Genomic DNA, 23,184 nt, shown 5'->3' with positions numbered 1-23,184 from the left:
TCACGCTTCAAGAGGTAATTCTTGAATTAAATTTCAGTAAGTTTGTGTGTTCTAGCATATTATATGTGTTCTAGCATAAACGATTTAGTTATCTATTATTCATGTAAGCAGTAAAATTCTGGTATGCTTCCGCTGTGCATATAATTTTCCAATATTAAGATCACGCTTATCCTCAATTATCATGTTGTGCATTATAATACATGAAGTTAATAAATCATGTAGCACTTCTTTTCTCCAAAAACGTGACGGCCCTGTGATAATTGCAAAACGAGATTGCAAAACTCTAAATGCACGTTCAACATCTTTTCGACATGATTATATTAATGAATTTGGATAGTATTGCTGATCCAAATCTTCGTGAATTTGTTCGACAAGAACAAATTTGAATAATCGAAAAAAGAAGTCAATAATTTCAGTAGTCGCAATCACAGCCACAACAATTTTTGACCCCATACAATCCATATTTTAATAGTATTGGTGGATCTGGAAAGACTTTGCCAGATTATTAAGTTATTGTTGTTATTTTTTAAAATTATTTTTTAAAATTAGTATGTTTTATTGTACTTTTTAAAATTACTATGTATTTTATATTTCAATATTGATGCATGTCAATTCCTATTTTGTTGAATGTTTATTATTTTCGGTTATTTTTAAGTACATTGCATTATTTGTTTAATAATTTATATGTTTGCATTTTTGATTTTTGTGAAGGTTAATTGTAGTTATATCCAATTATAATTTATAGTAGAATTAACATAAATTTAATTTTAAAAAAAAGTCATATATAGAAAAATTAATTTATAAAAAAGCAAACTTTTATATCTAAAATTAATATTATAACAATATTACATAAAAAATAATTAAATATACAAGAGATTTAATTAAAACATACAATTTATATAATGTTTAATTAAAAATTTTGTATAATGAAATAATATTAAAATATTCAATAAAGTGAATTGGTGTGATGAATAGTGTGAGTGTTACACCAAATTTGGTGTAACACTATACACACACCAAACTGGTGTAAAATTTGTTGTTGGATTGGAGTTCCAAATTTTACACCAAATAAGAATTTGGTGTTGGATTGGAGATGGTTTTAGTATAGCGGTACTTCAGACTCCAATGTACAACAAATACAAAGGGCAATAATTTTTTTTTAAGTGAATTTGATTAAAAAAAAGTATACTCCCTCTAGCCCATAAGTGAATTATTGGGATATAACACATTTTTTTTAAAAAAAAATTAAGATATAAATAAAAGATCATTTTTCACTATTACCTTTTTGATTATTTCTAAACTATTTACTAGAAAATGTAACATAGTTAAGAGCCACATTAAATGAAGGTTAAAAATGGAATAAATCTTAATAGCTTTTTTTGAACTTTGAACAATTCACTTATTTTGACATATGAAAAAAGTCTCAACAATTCTCTTAATATGGACAAGAGGACTATCAATCAGATTGTTTGACCAAAGTCGGAATCGAACGACGATAACACCTGAAGGAGAGACTCTCTTCTCAACTCTTTAAGAGCTAGAAGAAGTGCTTCTATATACAAGTATAATGAGCGATAAAGACCCTTTGTAAAAATGATCTTTTCATTTCCCTCTATTTGAAACTCTTTCATTTCTCTCTATTTTAAACTTCTTCATTTTTCATTCATACCACATTCAAAACCCAATCATATCCGTATAAATGGGTAATGACTATATAAAAATATACGTCATATCACGTCTAAAGTGTTCATGACACTAACATTGTTTAAAAATATCAGTCTTTAAGTTGCAAATAGAAATTGGAAAGTGCTTTTAAATAAAAATTTGATAGTATAGTGCTATTAATAACAAGAACGTTTAATATTCTTGTAAATATTATTGCAAGTAATGTTAATATAATTAGCTTAGACAGGACTCAATAGTAAAGACTGATTTTTTATTTTTTTTATAAGAAATCTTAATTTCAAACTTTTAGATAAAGTTCTCTTTTTATGGAGATCATTTTATCCCAAAATAAAACTTCTCGATATAAATACGAATTAATTGGAATCTTCCAAATTAAGCACACTGGAAATGATAAAAGAAGAAGAAGCAACTATATTTACTGTTATTTCGCTTTTTCAACGGCCTAATCTTTAGGCAAAATTATCCAATATCAATGATAATAAAACAAGAAGTTAGATATAGAGATATAAGATGAATGGTAGTATATGTGCTAATTAATTAATACATCGATAGTTTTAATAATTCTGTATCTTGTTGGAAATGCCTCTAGATGCATTATATTTGCCTCTAGATATATTGTATCTAGGGAATATATATTGTCTTTGTCCTCTCTCGCTCACTTCTCTTTTCCTCGTCCTTCTACTTCTTTGTATATGTGTTTCACAATTTTTTGTACATGTGTATTTCAGTATCAAATATACATTGATGTATCTAGTGTATTTGTGTATATCAATTTTATCCAATGTATTCAATATTAATTTCATGTATCTAACATAAAAATACATTGATGCATCCAATGTTTCTGTGCATAGTTAAAGATTGATTCTGAAATATATCTAGTGTATATGAGATGTATCTAGTTACTTTGTGCATAAATACATTTATTTTATAATGGGAAAGTTGTGCATTATAGCAAATTATTAATTTAAAATAAATATTATAGCTACAGTTTCATTTAATTCTAATTCGTAGCAATCACATTGTCATTCTCACCTCCCTCCCCTGAATCTCGCTCGCCACTCTCAATTCTCTCCATCGCCTCTCTCACTTTTATACAAACACAAATGTATAAATTGTGTTTGTGTTTGTATAAAGAGAGAGAGACTATATGTNTCCCCTGAATCTCGCTCGCCACTCTCAATTCTCTCCATCGCCTCTCTCACTTTTATACAAACACAAATGTATAAATTGTGTTTGTGTTTGTGTTTGTATAAAGCGAGAGAGACTATATATATAAATACAAATACATATCTCTCCATCCTATATACTTATAATTATACTAATACAAATCTTCCCCTGCCCAATTCTCTTTTGTCTTTCTCTCTCTCACTTTATACCAACACAAATTATACAAATACAATGTACAATTTTGTTTGTATAAAGCGAGCGAGCTTTGATATACAAATACAAATGTTTTAACTTGATTCAATTGTATATAACTTCAAATTTTATGCAGATATACAAACACAATCATTGATACATATACATAGTAGTTACATATATACAATTATCTAATTGATATACATATACAATTCACCTCTCTTCACTCTGTGCCCTCTCTCGCTCGCCTCTCTCATCTCTCTCATAATCTTGCTCGCCACTCTAGCCTAACACAAAGAACATATACATATACAAACACAATTTTCATAGACACATACTCCCGATTTATAATACAAATCGCTGCGATTTGTACAAATCAGATGTTTATAGCGCAAATAACAAAACTGTAGTGATAGAACACTAATATGATTCTTATGTTTGCTATTTCTAAAATTTACTCTATAATAAATTTATGATATATCCAATATATATGTGCATAAATACATACTTAAAATTGAGACATTTTCGTTAGAGGTTTAATGGCTTAACGCAATATTAGGCACTAGTTCTATGTATAATATTAACAGTATCACGTCTTTTATATTTATCTTTATATACATAACATAAATAATGGTGATAGTATGATAACACGATCACAATTAAATAACCTTATTGGATAGACAAATTCTAGAAATTGGAAATTGTTTCATGGAAATTACAACGGTTCACACAAAAGCCTCATCACATATTTACGCTAAACATTTCTAGTATTTTGCATAAATGTTTGGGCCACCATTTACTTTTGTACAACCTTTCTTTATCTGAATATTTTCTTTTGACTTTTATAACAAAATATTGATATTATATAGAATACTTAATCCGTTTCATATTAATTGATTATTTTCCTTTTTTACAAGCATATTAAGAAATCATATATAAGAAGATATTTTACTAATTTATTCCTTAAAAACTTCTTGAAAATTTTAAAAAACAAATACAAAACACTTTCGAAAAGAATTAATTTTTGCAAAGATAATATAGGAAAATTTAATTAATGGTTTCTTAAATGAAGGTGAACAATTAATATGAAACAAATATTTTTAGTAAGATTATCATTTAATATGGGACGGAGGGAGTATACTCCTATTGTTTGGATTTACTTGTCAATTTTTGACTTGACATACCTATTAAGGAAATAATGATTGATATACTGAATTTACCATTTTATCCTTATTAATGGATAGAGTCCCAAACATATTTACTCATTATATTTTTCAAAGACATTAACTCAATGTTAATAAATTGAGGGTATAATAGGAAAAATAAAAATGTATTTTCTTGATTTGACAAAAATGACTAGTAAAAGTATAAATCTAATGAAGACACACCCTTTAAGAAGAAAAAAATTAAGAGCATATGCAAAAGAGCAAAGACACTGTTGAATATAGTAAAGGCTGAGTTAGTTATAACTAGCTATTAGTTCGCTGACTAACAGGTTGTTAGTTAGTTAGCTAATATTGTAGTTAAGTGATAATGATAGTTAGTTTGATAGTTAGTTGGTTAATCACCATTGTATATAAGTAGCTCACACAAATGTAATTCTTCATTCGTCAAATAATATCTTCTCTCTTTCTTCTTCATCTTTTCTCTCAAGCTCCACAATCATGGAGCAGTAACAAATCAATGGAACAATGTTAGTTTACATGGTATCAGAGCGAGAATGGTATGAATCTAGGAGTTCTCTGAGGCGTACATAATACAGAGGATCGGGAGATTCATTTTTCTACCATTGATTGCTGCGCATTTGAAGGAAATTTAGATCCATGGGGAGTAATATTGACTACAATCATCCATTATATTTGCATCCTTTTGATGCACCAGGTTCACTTTCAATTGAAATTCAGCTCAAAGGCATGGAGAAGTACATGCTTTGGAGTCAAGCTATGAAGTTGGCACTTCTGGGAAGGACCAAATTGGGATTCATCGATGGATCTGTTACGAGAAACATTTATGAAGGAGATCTACAGAGAAGATGGGACATATGTAATGCCATTGTGGTTTCGTGGTTGATGAGCAGTGTACAATCAGATCTTCTTAGTGGAATCCTTTTTAGATATGATGCTTATCTCGTCTGGAATGATCTTAAAGAGAGATTTGACAAGGTAAACAATTCTCGAGCTTACCATTTACATAAGGAAATAACAACTGCAGTTCAAGGTATATCATCTGGTTCAGTGTATTATTCTAAATTGAAAGATCTTTGGGATGAACATAATTCGATTATTCCATTTCCTACGTGTGCTTGTGAGAGATCGAAATACTTTGTAGAACATTTAGAGAGGCAAAAGTTCCTTATGAGGCTAAATGATGGTTATGCTCAGGCGAGGTCTCAAATCTTAATGATGAGTCTTGAACCTGGTGTGAATCAGGCGTATGCTATGATTATACAGGATGAAAGCCAAAAGATGCTTGTTGGAGGTAATTGTGTTGTTGTAGGTCGAATGGAACCCTCAACTTTTTGTACTACAGAAAATGATGCCACAACTATGTATTCAACCAGAGGTTCAGGATCAGGACAATCATCTGGTTCGGGAGGTCATCAATATAAGAAGAAACATTGTGATTTTTGCAATATGAAGGGTCATACTAGGGCTGATTGTTACAAATTGCAGGAGTGTGAGCATTGCTTGCAGAAGGGACATGTTAAGGAGACTTGCTATAAACTTATTGGCTATCCACAGAACTTCAAAGGGAAGAAAAGAGCCAATGTTGCCACACATCCTCTTGCAGGGCTAAACTTAGGATATAATCATGGGCCTCAAGCTACAGAACATGGTGTCGGAGTAGGACCTGTACGCTCTTACTTAGAATCAGTACAATCAGATTGTCCAAATGTTGAACAAATGCTACATAGGTGATACAGGTGCAAACATGGGAGGAAATTCCAACTATGCTGCTAACACTGCAAGTGCTAACACTGCAGGTATATCCTTCTCTCATATTGATGATAGTGTGAAATGGGTTGTTGATACTGGAGCCACTAATCATATGCTAGGTGATAAGTCTGTGTTACAAACTGGTACATCAGTAGATGATGCAGGGAAGGTTCAATTACCAACAGGAGAATCTGTAAATATATCTCACATAGGGAACTGTTAATTGTCAGAAGGTGATTTCGTTAAGAATGTGTTATGTGTGCCAACATTTAAATTCAATCTTTTGTCTGTGTCCAAGTTGACAAAAGAATTGCAATGTTGTGTTGTGTTCTTCCCTAATTTCTGTTTATTTCAGGATCTCTTATCTGGGAAGGTGAGGGAGATTGGTAAGGAACAAGATGGATTATATGTAATGTACTAAAAGAGGAGGACATGAAACATCACACAACAGAAATCTTTTGCAGTACAAAAGGAGGTTGATGCAACATTATGGCTTAGAAGGATGGGACATGCTCCCATGTCAGTTTTAAGAAGGATTCCAGCTTTTCAGAATAAATCATTCTTTATCATAGACAAGTGTGATATATGCCCTTTGGCTAGACAAACTAGAGTTCCTTTTCCTGTTAGTTTCATTAAGAGTAGTCGACTGTTTGAATTGTTACATATGGATGTATGGGGTCCTTACAAAACAACCACATCTGATGGTATGCAGTATTTTCTTACTATAATTGATGACTATTCTAGATGGACTTGGGTATTTTTGATGAGAGTTAAGTCTGATGTTGTTTTCTTGCTCAAAAACTTCATTGCTATGGTTCATACTCAATTCAATAAGAAAATCCAAGTTTTTAGATCAGATATTGGTTCTGAATTTTTTAATCAACATTGTGCAAATCGTTTTCAATCCCTTGGCATTATTCATCAAAGTTCTTGCCCATATATCCCTCAACAAAATGGGGGTGGTAGAGAGGAGACATAGGCATAGATTTGAAATAGCTCGAGCTCTTAAGTTTCAAGGTTGCTTGCCTGACAGATTTTAGGGGATTTGTATTGAAGCTGCTGTCTACATTATCAACATGATTCCATCTACTGTCCTAGACAAGAAGACTCCCTATGAACTTATTTATCACAAGGTTCCCCAATTGAGACATATGAGGGTGATTGGTTGTTTGTGCTATGAGACTAACCTGGTCAAACAAGATAAGTTTGGACCAAGAGCAATCAAGGCTGTTATGATGGGTTATGGAGTTCATCAAAAGGGCTATAGATTATTAGATTTGGAAAACAAGAAGTTCTTTATTTGTAGAGGTGTCCACTTTAGTGCACATGTTTTTCCTTTCGAGAACAAATTGGCACATCCAGACACAAGGAATCAGGTTACTTCTCCTGTTTCAGTAGATGATTTTGACTCAATTTTTGATGTTGAGTCAGTGATTTCCCCTATAAGACAGTCAATTGATGATGCTATACAGTCGACTGGTGATGTTGTAAAAAGAAATGGAGATGTTGATGTACAAGAAAATGTTGATGATGTCATAGTTCCAATTGAGCAGAATGTTGCACCCTCTCAATATGCTGATGATAGAAGATCACATAGGTCCATTAGACCACCTCTTTGGCACAAGGATTTTGTGATGACTAATAACAAAAGGAGTTGCCAATATCCCATATCGAATATTGTGAGCTACGCAGGTTTATCAGTTCAATACAAAGATTTCTTATGTAGTTTTTCTGCTTCAACAATCACTGAACCTGGTAGCTAGCTATTCATAAGCAGTGAAAGTACCACAATGGATAGATGCCATGAAGACAGAAATCAATGCTTTAGAAGATAACAAGACATGAGAGGTAGTTCCATTACCTTACAGAGAGAAAGCTATTGGTTGTAGATGGGTTTATACAGTCAAGTACAGAGCAGATGGACATATAAAAAGATATAAAGCAAAATTGGTGGCAAAAGGTTATAGCCAAAGAGAGGGACTAGATTACCAAAAGACCTTTTCACCTGTAGTCTAAATGGTGATTGTTAGATCAGTCATTGCTTTGGCTGCAGCTCAGAAATGGCATAAACATAAGATGGATGTACACAATGCTTTTCTTCAAGGAGATTTACAAGAAGAGGTATACATGGAGTTATCTCAAGGTTTCAATGTTCTAGCAACAGATGGTCAAGCAAGAAATGTTTGCAAATTGCTTAAATCATTGTATGGGCTCAAACAAGCCTCTAGACAATGGAACATCAAATTGACTACAACCTTGGTGGAGTCAGGATTTATTCAGAGTCACTTAGACTACTCTTTGTTTATTAAGCATGCAGATGGAAATAAGGTTTTTTTTTTGATCTATGTAGATGATTTGTTGATAACATGAAGTGATATGAAACTCATAAATGAGACTAAGAACATTTTGCAAACCAATTTCAAGATCAAAGATCTAGGGGAACTTAGATTCTTTTTTGGCATTGAGTTTGCTAGAAGCAGTGAAGGCATCTTGATGCATCAAAGGAAGTATGCTCTTGAGCTCATTTCAGACTTGTGACTAGGAGGTACTAAGCCAGTTGGAGCACCTGTGGAAGTCAATCTCAAGCTTCACAGTCATGGAGCAGTAACAAATCAATGGAACAGTGTTAGTTTACAAACACAACGGCAACAAATGAAAGTTGTTTTCATATCAAATGTTTTCTTACATTTCTTTTGGTAGAACCTCTGTAGTTAAACCTAAATCATTCTCTGTTACATAAATGGTTTATTTAGAGTGTCAAGGAGGTGTTTCCAATTCCTAAGTATCTGCAGTGGAATCTAATAATTCCATAACACTACTCCATTTAAATAAGTTGTTGTACATGGAAAGGCTTCCTAACTTGAATAACTCACAGAGAAGCTTTGTTTTGAAATAAACAACCATATTTTATTGTTGTAATGCGACACTTTGAGTATAACGCCAACTTAAGTTATAAACCTTTCTATAAACCTAACTTGTCGTTCAATTCTAATCAGTAAGTAGTAATTAAGATTATGAGTTTTTTTTTGCAAATCCTACGAATGACTGCATTTGATTGATTTTTGAAAAGTAGGAAACTAATTTACTGTATTAGAATCTGAAGAACAACGGAGAAACCAAAGAGAAATTATATTTTCTACTGATATTTACTCAAGAAAGATAGATGAGAGCTGAGACAGTACACGTGGCAGAAGCTGAAATCAGGAGGCTTATGTAGGGAAGTTGAAATTACTAATTTGCCATTATTAATGCCAGGCAGGCATGTTGACCTCCTGCCTAGTTCACCTGTTGAAACTCTCTTTTATAGAATAGTAGAAAAGAAAATTACTTTTAAGTGTTTATTATATACACTACATGATAAAACAAATTATGTTAAATATTCAATATTATTATACGCTATACATTACAAGTTATATTTTCTTTTTCTTTTTGATAAAAAAGAAATCGTCTCCTTTTTATATTTAGCTATTCTTTTATTTCAATATTCTCATTTTATCCCTAATGACACTCCCTTAAAAATGACACGACATGTTTAGAACCGTGACAGAATGGTTGAACTTTGTTCATCCTTAACTAAACATCTCAAAATTTAGATCTTGAAAATCATAATAAAATACTTATGATATACTGAGTTTCAAACCACTTGGCTAGGCTAATAATCAACCTAATCAAGTCAATGAATTCCATCAAATACCCAGAAATTATCAATAATAGCATACTCAGTATAGTCACATAAGTGTAATTTGTAAATGATAGAGTATATGTGGACTTTATCCTATCTTAATGGATATAAAGTCTGTTTTTAATAGGCCCTCAACAATTTTTTTTGATAACATTTGATTTAAATAGTAACAATAAGAAGATAGTAAGAAAATAGAGACATAAATAAGAAACCAGACGTAGTAATAGAAAACTAAGAATGAGAAATATGAAGACAGTAAACTAATGAAAATATCAAAAAATAATACTAATACTACTAGCTTGAGAGAGAAGATGCAAAACTATTTACTACCAGCCAAATACCTGAATATTTGACCTCCACACCCTCTTATCAAGGGTCATGTCCTCGATAAGTTGAAAGTTTGTCATGTCATGCATGATCACCTCTCCCCAAATCCTTTTGGCCTACCACTGCCTTTCCTCAGGCCATCCAACGTCGACCCTTTATACCTCCTTATTGGGGCGTATATGTATTTCATCTTAACATGTTCGAACCATCTCAATCTTGCTTCCCGTATCTTGTTCGCCATAAAGTTCACTTCCACCTTGGACCAAATATCTTTATTTATGACCATATTTCTCCTAGTAAGGCCTACACATCCTTCTCAACATTCTCATTTCCGCAACTTTCATCTTGTGGATATGGGCGCTCTTGACTTGCTAAGACTTTGCCCTATACGTTTAATAACTTCTTTATAAAACTTACCTTTAAGTCATGTAACACTTTCTTATCATATAAGACACTAGATTCTAGCCTCTATTCCAACCATCCCGCACCAATAGATATGTGACATCCTCGTCAACCTCCTAATTATCTTGGATAATCACCCAAGTACTTGAAATTGCCTTTCTTGGATATGACTTGAGAATCTAACCCCCACCTTGCGCTAGCTACACAAGGCATATCACTAAACTTGCACTCCATATACTCTATCTTAGTCTTGCTCAACATGAAACTTTTAGACTCCATTGTATTTTCCACACTTTCAGGTTATCGTTAACTCCGCTACACATCTCGCTAATCAGTATAATGTCATTAGAAAATAACATGCACCAAGAAACCTCTCCTTGAATGTGTCATATCAAAACATCTAACACTAAAACAAATAAAAATAGGCTAAGAGCATGTTTAGATTGACTTTTGGATTTTGACATATATTTCTAACTTATGATTTTTGGCTTATTTTTATCACTTTAGCTTCAAACCAAGTGCTTTAAAATAAGACTTGAGTTGTCTAGTGAGCAATATTAGGCAAACTTATTTTGGTGGGATAAGACGAGTGCCATCACATCCATTTTTGGGTCGTGGCATTTCATTCCCCATGTTGTTCATATTAGTTACTAAAAGTAAAAGTTATATACATACAAACACGCATTCCCTGCATTGTTGTGCTGTTTTGACGAGTTTTAGAGCTCATATTGTACCCATTTTTGGGGCACAAGTTTCTTGAGCTGGTTGGGACCCATTGAAGGAGTCAATTTTGTGATTCTTTATTTGGGTCCCACAATTCCGTTTTAGATTTAATTTTTTGACCCGTTTTTCATTATTGCTTTAAGGGCGTCAAAATGATCGTATTGACATCGAGATCACTATTTTGATTGTGTGATATCATTTAGAGGTTGCTCAAAAAGGTTAAGCCAGTTTAAAAATTTGGAGCACGCGTGTTCAGCTTTGCAGTAGGCTATAACTTACTATTCTTAGACCTTGCTTGATATTGTTCTAGCATGATGATTTGCTAAGTATTGTGTTGATATTTTTGCATGATTCCTTGTTGTTATCATTATTGAATTGATGTAGCCTTATTTTCTCATTTATTATGGTGCATCTAACTATCCTATATTACAACAAGTCTCTCTTTATGGGAGTTGAATTAGTGAACCTAACATATGATTAATTAGTAATCAATCCTTTTCTTCATTTTAACTGTTTAATCTCTTTCTTCCCTTCACAATTTACCAATTTGCACCTCTTTATTTTATTTTCTTTAATGGAGGTAAGTTGATCAGTTCTCTATCTCTCTTTAATTTCTTTGTTGTTGGGAGTTGGGGTCAGGTTTTGATTAAGAAGTTGGGTTCCGATTCGGGTATCGGGTCCTAGATCGGGGTCGGGTGTTAAGGTCGAATATCAAGGTCAAGTCCCAAGTCAGGTGTCAAGATGGGTTTCATGATTATTCACCGGGATCAAGTGTTGATGTCGGGTATCAATGTTGGGGTCAAGTCTCGGGTCAAATGTGGGGATCGATCATCAGGGTCGTGTCCAAGTTCTAGTGTTGGGGTTGGAGTTGGATCCCAGTTGGAATGTCGAGTCTCTAGAAATACCACCTTTAACTTAGTTATGAACAAGGAAATACCGCTATGTAAAAAAACCTGACAATTAAATATAAAAACAATGCGCAAAATAATAATATTAAAAAATAGTAATGACATATGATAGCAAATATCAAATAGCAAGACACTGTATATGTAACACCCCTTAATTTAATGAGTTGAACTAGTAGCTTCTAGAGCCTTTAGTAAGAGTTTTGGAGTGTCGTATGAGGGTTAAGACTTGTAAAAATGGTTTCGGTACTTAGAATAGGGGTTTTAGGGGTTAAACGTCCGGGTACGACTCCCCAAGGGGTCCTTGAGGAGGACCCCAAAACGGTCCCCTAAATCTGGAAAATTTGATGACGTACGGATGGCCATCCACGACCAATAAACCAAACCACTCCTCGTAGGTCATGGGCGTAGGTCAAGGCCTGCTGAGGCCTGCCAAGACAAGGCTCAGGTGCAAACCATGAGACCACATGACAGCCAGTAGACCCATCCACGGTCCGTGGATGGGTGGGCATAGATGCTACGCCAGGTTTTGGCTTTTAGTTTTAAGTTAGGGGTTTGGGAATTGATATGTTAACTAATTAGGGGTTAAGAGCAGTCGGTTAGTTAGTTAATTATCCACCTATATAAGTATAATATACTTCTAAGCTAATCACTTTAACTCATTCATCTAAAGACCCCAAATTACTCTCCAAATATTCTCTCTCTAGAAGTGAAGAAGAAGAAAGAAAAGAGAAGAGAAGAGAAGAGGGCAATACCTAGGTCGAGTTTTCTCCATGGATTCAAGCTTTCTTTAGGGCTGTGATTCAAGGTATGTGAAGCTTAACCATCTATGGGTTCTTCCACCCATAGAACCCCATAGTTTCCCCACTTGTGAAATCAAAAACTCAATTTCTAGCTAGGGTTGCAATTGCATTGTGGGTAGGGTTTGGGTGTCATTCGAATCTAGTGGATATCACCCAATTATGATTGATTTAGTTTTGGTTAATGATATTATGATAATTTCATGTGATTTCTATGGTAAACCCTAATCTAAATTGATGAATGTGATATTTGTGGGTTTATGCCATTAGAGGCAAAGTTGAAGGTTCTAAGGTGATCTTCCTTATAAATCAATGTCTTGAATACTAATTAATCATAGTTAGTATCATCTAATCATAAATTGAACTAGACTTGATTGAATAGGAAAGATCTTGACTTGTAAAGTTAGAATTGAACCTTTATGAATCAATTATGACAAGAATCACTTAGGGGCCGTTTGGTAGAGTGTATAAGAATAATGTAAAATAGGGTGCATTAGTAATGCTTGCATTAGTAGTGCTTGCATTAGTAGTGCTTGCATTAGTTATGTCTGCATTATTTCTAATACACTGTTCGGTTTGATGTATTAGAAATAACAAATCTTGCATAATGTCTATTAAAAAAATGTATGTTTACAAAAATACCCTTCACACTTTATTTTTTTGTACACTTCCTTTGCAACAAGGTTCTTTGCTAAAACATTATTTACTCGTATTCTTTTTTTTTTCAAATATAAAATTAAATAGTTGTTACAATATTGAAATAAGATTAAAAAAAAAGAAGAAGAAGAAGATGCTAGCTCCATTATTAGTAGATTTCCAAAATGAATTTCATCAATGAGGTCAATTTTTTTTTTATTTGGTAACCACTGTAAAATATTACCATTACCACAAAATACCAATACAAATAAAGAGCACCCATTTCTGATAACAGAAACTAGGCCTCCAACAAACAAGAAAACTAACTACTAAGTAATCGAATAAACTGTTTATATTTTTGTGCTTTCCTTGAACTATTGAAGAACTGTACTCTCTCTATAATCTCTTTTTTTTATTATTTGAGCTACTACCTCCTCTGTATGTACATGCTTCCCTTTAAACTTTTTCCAGTTTCTTGCACGCTATGTGTGGTAGAGAATAGCCCCAAATGTAGCTGCAAATGTCTTTTTTCTGAAACTGTTTCCAATGCTTCCTTTTTGTTCTCTCCAAAACTTGTTTAATCCCATTGTTAATTTTTCATTGTTATGCCTGTCCACTGTGTTATCCCCTGCCATATATCTTTTATCTATTTACATGTCTCAAATAAATGCACATTAGTCTCCATTACCTTTTCCTCACAGAGGCAGCAATCAGTGTCATCAACCTGGATGTGTAATTTCTGTTATGTTCCTGTGTGAGTAATATCCCTTGTATAGCCAACCACACCATAAATCTATGCTTTGGAATAGCCACCGCAGTCCACACTAAATCTGTGATTCTCATTTGTGGTCTATGTCCTATGATTGCTAAATAGCTTCTTGTGATAGAATAGGTACCATTTGATGTCAGAATATATCTACCCTGACTATACCAGCTATGCATCTGTTCCTTTTTTGCATTAAGCTTCCTCCAATACCAACTACTATCAATAGGTGCCCTGTGACTCCATATTGAGGTTTCCTCTCTAAGATAAATTCCATGTACCCATTTTACCCACAAGGTTTCCTTATTCATTACAATCTGCCATACTAACTGTCCCACTGATGCAATGTTCCAGCTGTACTGCCCTTGATATTTAGACCACCTTGTTTTTTTGGATAACACACCTTCTCCCAAGATACCAAAGCTACCTTCTTCTTTGTTTCATCAGAATTTCCCCACAAATAGGCCCTGCATATCTTATCAATTTCTTTAAGTACACTTTGGGGGAGGATGAATACTACCCCCCAGAAGCTATGTATGGAGAATAGGACTGCATTGATCACTTGTAGTCTACCAACATATGAAAGTTGTTTAGAGTATGTAACTTTAATCCTCTGCGTAATTTTGGCAATCATGGACCAACATTCTATTTTCGTCCACTTCTTAGGAGATAGAGGAAGACCAAGATATTTAATAGGGAATTCACCAACTGAAAAACCAGTTCTTGCTAGAATCTAATTTTTTGTATCTTCATCCACCCCAGCTAAGAATACACTTGACTTCTCCAGGTTTGCCTTCAATCCAGTGGCAGCACTAAAATGAGTTAAGGCCTCCATTACTCTATTCACTGAGTTCAAATTTTCTTTACAAAAGATCATTAAATCATCAGCAAAAATCAGGTGAGTGAGCTTCACTTTCTTGCACGTGGGATGATACCTGAAATCTGGTAACATACTCATATTCTGTAATGTTCTAGATAGGTATTCCATCACTAAGACAAATAGCAAAGGGGACATAGGGTCTCCCTGCCTCAAACCTCTCCTCCCCGCAAAGTAACCATGATTTTCCCCATTAACGTTCACTGAGAACATGATAGTGGAAACACATGTCATGATCCATTTGATGAACCTATCAGGAAATCCAAATCCAGCTAACACCTCTTTAAGAAAATCCCAACTTACCATATCATAAGCTTTCCTTAGATCTATTTTCATAAGACACCTATGAAATAGATCTAAGGAAATTACACGTGAGCATCATAGCAGCTATGAACCATCAACTCATAGAGAAATTAACAAAGAAAAAAAGAGACCAGACAGAGAAATACAAGACAGATTAAAGAACTGTCATAGCAGCTATATAATTGCATTTCAGAATCTCAAAATTAAATGGCTACACGAGAATTTTAAGAGTTGTAACGACAACTATATAATTACATCTGCACTTAGCATTGACACAAGAGTTGAGATATTTTGATAAAACTTAGTTACACAAAAAGATTTAACATGCTCATGCGCACATTAATAATCGGAGATGTCAAAATATGCCACTGTTGTCACACTTCGAAGTGATTTCAAGCAAAAATTACTAAACTAGTGTAGCCACTTATATCACAAGTTTACCGTACTTCAAAGTTTATCATGGACAGCCATCCATATCATTGTCGGATGATCATGCTCACCCATACGTAAAAATAATTCCATCTTTTTGTCGTCTTTACAGAGAATCATTGCAGCTTTTATACGTTGTTCTGTGGTGTATAACTCAAATACAAGGGATTCAAGGATAGAATAAACTTGACCACGAACATCAGATCGATCACGATCCCCCATCTTTTCAATCAAGGAACCAATTCTTTTGTTTTGACTTTCAGTAAAGTTTTTCATAACTTCCATCATACCTTTAAGAAATGTCTCACTATTATTCTCTACTATTTTTTCCTTTTCTTGCTTTTCTCTTTCTCGTTAACATTAGAAGATGATCTTTTAGAATACTTACCTTGTTTCTGACTTTTTCGGGATCCAGTATGTTCATTTTCAGAACCAACAACATTTTCTCCTTCATTAAATACGCTAGGTCCAGTGACATTTTCAGCTCCAGTAAATGAACTAGGTTTGGTGAAATCTTCAGCTGTAGCAAATCCACTTTGTCCAGTGGCATTTTCAGCTTCTTCAGTACCAACTTTAGAGCTATGGTAAGCATTTTCTTCTTCTTCTTCTTCTTTTTCTTCTTCTTCTTCTTCATTATCATCAAGATCAACATCAATAGGAAATCCCAAACTCATGTCATTAGAATGTTGTGGAGCTTGACTCTTTTGAATTTCTTCAGTAGCATCTAGCGGCCCTTCAGTGAACTCCTCTGTTGCTCTATCCTTACCAAAGATTTCTTCCCAATCCTCAAATAGTGGCCATTTCTTATTATTCATTTTCTTGGCTTGTGGATCAATCTAGAAAATTAAAAAATAAAATAGAACAATATGATATTAATTAACTGTAAAAGGATCTAAAGAGAGGCTAGATGCTATTGTATATGTGATGATAACAATTTACTTGATCACTAGTTTAAAGGCACATCAACTATGAATAATTAAAGGAACTTATAAGGAAATTACCATATGAAATACCAAAAATATATTAATTACCTTTATAAAGTCAATCCAATGTTTTGGATCGTCAACTATTATAGTTCCATCACTATATTGAAATCCCAAACCATTTCGAGTCTTCAACAAAGCTATACTTCCATAGCATCTTTTCCAATGTCTCATTTTATTTTTGATGTGTGGTTCACCTTTCAATCCACTTGTAGGATGATATTTGTGTATATAACGTTCTAACTCCATCAAGTGTCCTGGTCTAAAGGTTCCATTATCACCTCTCCAACCATTAGCACACAACTCTTTAAGCCCGTCTAACAGAGTTTGTTCTTCTTTTGGAATCCATGTCCTTCGTGTTGAAGGTGTTATGTTGCTTGATTTTTTTGATTTCTTATTTGATGATGTTTGACTATTCATTTCGCCTGTAAGAACTTGTGCGATAGATTATCAAAAAAATCAGGAAGAACCATATATCATAAGATTCACTATAAACTAAATCATACAATAAAAGAAATGTGAAGAGTACATAAGGGTGTGCAATTAGGGTCAGAAAAAAACAGAAGTTTCTAGCAGTTAAACAATTTATACTAGGCCAGTTCTAAAGAGCAAATGAAGTCCAAAAAGGTTCTATAGCTAACAAGTAGCAATATGTCAATTGTTAAATCTTGCATTCCACATTGATTGCGCCAGCTCATCCCTCCAAGTGGTCCACTCCTCCGACGATTCAACAACATCAATATTCTCGTGTTGATACTCCATTTGTTCTTCTATATCAATGTCTAAGGGATCCACTCCCATCTCTCTACGAATGAAATTATGAATCAAGCAGCAAGCACTAATGATTTTGTTATGAACCTTAACCGAGTACCATGAAGAACTTCTAAGAATTCCCCAACATCCTTTCAACAAACCAAATGCCCTTTCAATTACATTACGAGCTCTACCATGTCTCATGTTGAAAAGCTCTTCTTTACATCGAGGTGATGGATTATCACCTCGCCAATCCTTTAACCAATATCTATAACCTCGATAAGGTGAAATAAATCCTTTTCCATTCGTATATCCTCCGTCACACAAATAATAGTTACCTATAATATAAACATATAATTTAGTTACTAGTACCATTCTTTCTATGATATAACTTGAAAGCATATATAAGGCCTACTCTCATGAATTTTCAAACCATTCCTTCGTACTATAACATCTCGTAATACACAACCATCGGCAGCTGAACCTTCCCATCCAGGTAACACATAAGTAAAATTGAGATTTCTATCACAAACTCCCAAAACATTAGTTGCTATCTCTCCTTTTCTTGTTCTATATCTTGGTTTGTGTTGGATTGGAACTCTAATGGGAATGTAAGTACCATCTAGTGCACCTAAACAACCATTTAAGATAAATTATAGTGTTATCTCAAATATATAATATTTTTCTAAAACTGTTAAAACTGCATATNGTGCACCTAAACAACCCTTTAAGATAAATTATAGTGTTATCTCAAAATATATAATATTTTCCTAAAACTGCATATTTTGTATATAAGTTAAAAGATGAGAAACGACAATTTCACCTACCTCAAACCATTTCCATCGATCTTCAATCCCATCCTCAAGTACTGGTTTAGGATTAACAAGTAGCAATTGAGTTAGTTTGAGAAAAGCACTCAAGCATTCACTGAAAGCCTGACTTACGCTCTATCCCGATCTAATATAATCAACCTTGATTGATCTATTTTTCTCATGGTGAGACAAGATATTTAAAAACACTGCTAATTTTTCACTGCTTGACATACTTTTACTATCGGTCAAACCTCCAATATCCTTAGTTAAGAGAACTAAAGTGTGAAAGGCATTTCTATCCATTCTTAGCTTATCAATACATACACTACCATTATCATTTATGATATAGTGTAAGTGATAAATGATTTTCAGAACTCGAACACTCATACGATACCTAACCTCACGTCTGTTTCGACATCGTCTTCTTAGAGAATGACCATGACTAGCCATGAAAAGACAAATAAGAGGAGCAAGAACTTGCTGAAACAATATCTCCACAAGAATAATATATTCAATACCTGATAATGGTTGAAGATCCATAATAACACCTATATTTTCCATAAAAATAAGAATGAATACATATAATGCTTTTAAATAAGTATCTATGTGCATAAATTCCTAATTTTTGACCGTATAAAGAGTGGAATAGATGAGCTCAAAGCATATTAAAAAAACAAGCTAAACCTAAATTTCATCTTAAATTGTGAAAGAGATGTTGAAAAATATAGATTTTAATGAAAGATAAGAGTACTAACCTTGTAAAGATGAGCAAACAATGTTCGATTGAGCAAAGGGAAGAAGAAAGCTACTCTTGAATTTCCATTGATAAAGTACAGAGAGATGAAAGGTTTCTGAAGCAAGTACTATGGAAAATGTTTTTTTAAAAGGCTTTAAGGGTACTTTTGTAATTATATAATATAATGCAAGTGTTAAAATGCTATGTATTACTAATACCTAGAATTTCTTGGTATTAGTAATACACAACTTAATACACAATATAGTGTATAACTAATGCTTGCATTAGTTATACATGACATAAAAAAGTGTACCAAACAAGGTATTACTAATACACACACATAATGCATGTGTTATTTTTCCTAATACACTCTACCAAACGACCCCTTAGTAGTAAAGAATGTGATTGAATAGCTTGTAATTTAGACATGGATCATGATAGAATGAAGTTAAGCTTGAAAGAAGGGCTTGTATCTATTAGAAGAATTTATGCTTCAAGGAGTGAGGGAGAAAGGTTGGTTGAGATGCCAATTACGACTATGTGACTTGGTAGATTTGAGATGATAGATTGTGATGTTGTCTTTAGTATGAATGATGCTTCATTGTTGCCTTTATGTTATGAAATGTGTTTAGAAGAATTTGTGTAGGCTTACTCCCATGGGGGAGATAGTGTGCCTATCTACCAAGGTGATGGTGAAGTTATGTTTAGTTGTTGGTAGAACCCGACTTAGTCATTATGAGTTGTGAGGTATGATGATAGAGTGGTTGAATAGGGTGTTTAAGTAATGCCTAGATGGGTTGAGTGAATGGACTCCTCTAAGAATGGTAGAAGTATAATTCACTATGGTTTAGAATCATTTTGTGTGATGATGTGAAATCAAAGTGATGACTTGCTTCGACCTTAGAAATGAAAGAATTGATGCTTAAAAGAGTTTTTTAAGCTTGCTCCCAAGTGGGGGATAATGTGCTTAGATAATAAGGTCATTGAGTATCCTTGAGGTTCATGAGTTAGGCTTGCTTGATGTTCTCACCTTAAGACGTGTAGTGAGTTTGAGGAGTTTAGTCCCGATTTGTTAGGCTCATGTGAGATCTTGAGTGATGTTAGTAAGGTTGCTTGTGAGCTATAGTTGCTTAGTGAGAACCTCTCTAATTTAGAAGTACCGGTAGATGTGTTAGACCGACAAGTTAAGAAATAGAAGAACAAAGAAGTTGTTCCATGAAGTAGCATGGAGTGTTCTTTAGTAAGAAATTTGGTTAAGAGTGCTACTTTGGAGGCCAAGGGCCAATGAGATATCCCAATGTCCTTATCATTTCCATCTACTCCTATTCAAGCTTGAGATGATAGGTTCCTCTTGGTATGCTCTTATGTGAAGTCATGTGTGAATAGTATGTTTCCATGATCTTCTTATGTGATGCATGTTCATGAAATGCTCAGGTCTTGTTAGAAATGACTTAATAACATTGTTTACTCATGTTGTAATGCATTTGAATAAGATTTGCATATAGACTTCATGAAGTAATTATAGGCATGCCTTAGTGGTTGGAGTTGAAAGGTTTCTCCTTGAATAGATGCTTTTATGAGAAGTTGCATTTTAGGCTTCATGAGTGTGTGTTAAACATGTTTTATCTAAGAGATGTTAGTTCTTCCTTGAAAATGAGTAGATATTGAGTTTCATGCATTTTGGGTTGGTAGAAGTAGTTCCTACTCCATTGTGTTGCATGGAATGTGTATAGCTTGGAAATTGAAGTTCTGTCTTGATTGTGTGTATTAGATGTAGTTCATGCATAATGGGCTGCTAAGTTAGATTTTTGACTTTAAGAAATGTTTAGAGTGTCATTCGAGGACGAATGTTCCTAAGTGGGGGATAATGTAACACCCCGTAATTTAGTGAGTTGAAATAGTGTGTTCTAGAGCCTTTGGTAAGAGTTTTAAAGTGTCGTATGAGGGTTAAAACTTGTAAAAATGGTTCATGTACTTAGAGTAGGGGTTTTAGGGGTTAAATGTTCGGGTACGACTCCCCAAGGACCAACCAAGGGGTCCTTGAGGAGGACCCCAAAACAGTCCCCTAAATTTGGAAAATTTGATGACCTACGGATGGCCATCCACGACCAATAGACCAAACCACGCCCCGAGGTCATGGGCGAAGGCGAAGGCCTGTTGAGGCCTGCCAAGACAAGCCTCAGGTGCAAACCACGAAACCAAATGACGGCCAGTAGACCCATCACGGTTTGTGGATGGGTGGGCGTAGATGCTGCCAGGTTTTGACATTTTAGTTTTAAGTTGGGGGTTCGGGAATTGATTAGTTAATTAATTAGGGTTTAAGGGAGGTCAGTTAGTTAGTTAATTAGCCACCTATATAATTATAATACATCCCTAAACTAATCACTTTAACTCATTCATCTAAAGACCCCAAATCACTCTCCGAATATTCTCTCTCTAGAAGTAAAGAAGAAGAAGAAGAGAAGAGAAGAGGACATCACAAGGTATGTGAAGCTTAATCATCTATGGGTTCTTCCACCCATAGAGCCCCCATAGTTTCCCCACTTGTGAAATCAAAAACCCAATTTCTAGGTAGGGTTGTGCTGGCATTGTGGGTAGGGTTTAGGTATGATTCCAATATAGTGGATATCACCCAATTATGATTGATTTAGTTTTGTTTAATGATATTATGATGATTTCATGTGATTTATATGGTAAACCCTAATCTAAATTGATGAATGTGATCTTTGTGGGTTTATGCCATTAGAGGCAAAGCTGAAGGTTCTAAGGTGATCTTCCTAAATCAATGTCTTGAATACTAATTGATCATAGCTAGGATCATCTATTCAGAAATTGAACTAGGCTTGATTGAATAGGAAGGATCTTGACTTTTAAAGTTAGAATTGAAACTTTATGAATCAATTATGACTAGAATCACTTAGTAGTAAAGAATGTGATTGAATAGATTATAATTTAGACATGTATCATGATAGAATGAAGTTAAGCTTGAAATAATGACTTGTATCCATCATTATTAAGGCTTTGGAGGTAAAGTTCTCTCACAACGAAGGATTATACGTTGACTTAAGAACCTAAAATGAATCAAAACATGTTAGTCTTGAATTGCTTGAAGTTGTGGCATATGTTCTCTTTATATATAGCTTGGATTAGTAGGATAAGACCAAGATTGATAGCTTGGGATGGAGGATCTATACTCTCCTAAAGTATAGCTTGACTTGGCATTGTTAGGATGCCTTCATGTGTAGCTTGACTTGATAATACAAGACTATATAATGGTAGCTTAGGATTTAGGAATTATACTCTCCTAAGGTTAGCTTGAATTAGCATTGGTAGGATACTTTTCATGGTAGCTTGCATAGAATAGGCATGGTAGCCTATGATTGCGGATCTATACTCTCATAAGGGGTAGCTTGAACTAGCATTGTTAGAATGCATTTCATGGTAGCTTGATTTGGTTGGGCCAAGAGCACTTCATGATAGCTTTATGATTGAGGACATATACTCTTCTAATGGTAGCTTGGGATTGAGATTCATACTCTCCTAATGGTAGCTTACATTATCATCTTGGTGTGCTTGTGAGGTTAGCTTGAGTTAGTAGTACTCATGGTAGCTTGGGATTGAGATTCATACTCTCCTAAGGATAGCTTGCATTAACATCATAGGATGTATTGCATGGTAGCTTAGATGGGACACTTATATCCTTCCTTGGATAGCTTGGACTAGTATGATAGTATGTCTCCATTGTTGCTTGACTTAGCATAGTAAGGTCATGCTAGTTAGATTATTAGCTTGGTCTAGCCTTGTAATGTTCTATTCCTTGGTAGCCTTAAATTGATGTCTTGTGCTCATTCCTGTGTAATAACTTGCATAGTACTAAATAGAGAAGTACCTTATATGAATAGAGACAAATAGTCAAGAGGGACAAGTCCCCAACTTGTGGACATTCATGATGGCCTAAAGGAGTACCTAGTGTGGGTAGTAGTATGTGATGCTATCCATAGATGACACAAGTATGACTTGGGGCTAGTTGTGAAGGGTTCTCTTATGTAGTATGACTTAGCTTGAGTTGTTG

The 23,184-nt window shown here is 34.1% G+C and overlaps 1 protein-coding gene across 1 annotated transcript in view; it reads right to left on the bottom strand.

The window, feature by feature from the left end:
- LOC125873936 (protein PLASTID TRANSCRIPTIONALLY ACTIVE 16, chloroplastic) overlaps positions 1-21,380 on the bottom strand; it is a 126,794-nt gene extending 105,414 nt beyond the window's left edge. The window contains exons 1-2 of the mRNA XM_049554758.1: positions 21,222-21,380; positions 19,985-20,011 (exon numbers count right to left, since the gene is read on the bottom strand). Of these exons, the coding sequence (XP_049410715.1) occupies positions 19,985-20,011; positions 21,222-21,380 (186 nt within the window). The remainder of the gene's footprint in view (positions 1-19,984; positions 20,012-21,221) is intronic.
- Between the last annotated feature and the right edge of the window lie 1,804 nt (positions 21,381-23,184).

This window comes from Solanum stenotomum, chromosome 8 (genome assembly GCF_019186545.1).
Source record: "Solanum stenotomum isolate F172 chromosome 8, ASM1918654v1, whole genome shotgun sequence".
NCBI classification, from domain to species: Eukaryota; Viridiplantae; Streptophyta; class Magnoliopsida; order Solanales; family Solanaceae; genus Solanum; species Solanum stenotomum.
The sequence above is the reverse complement of the archived record's forward strand: the minus strand, read 5'-3'. Positions and strand labels throughout refer to the sequence as shown.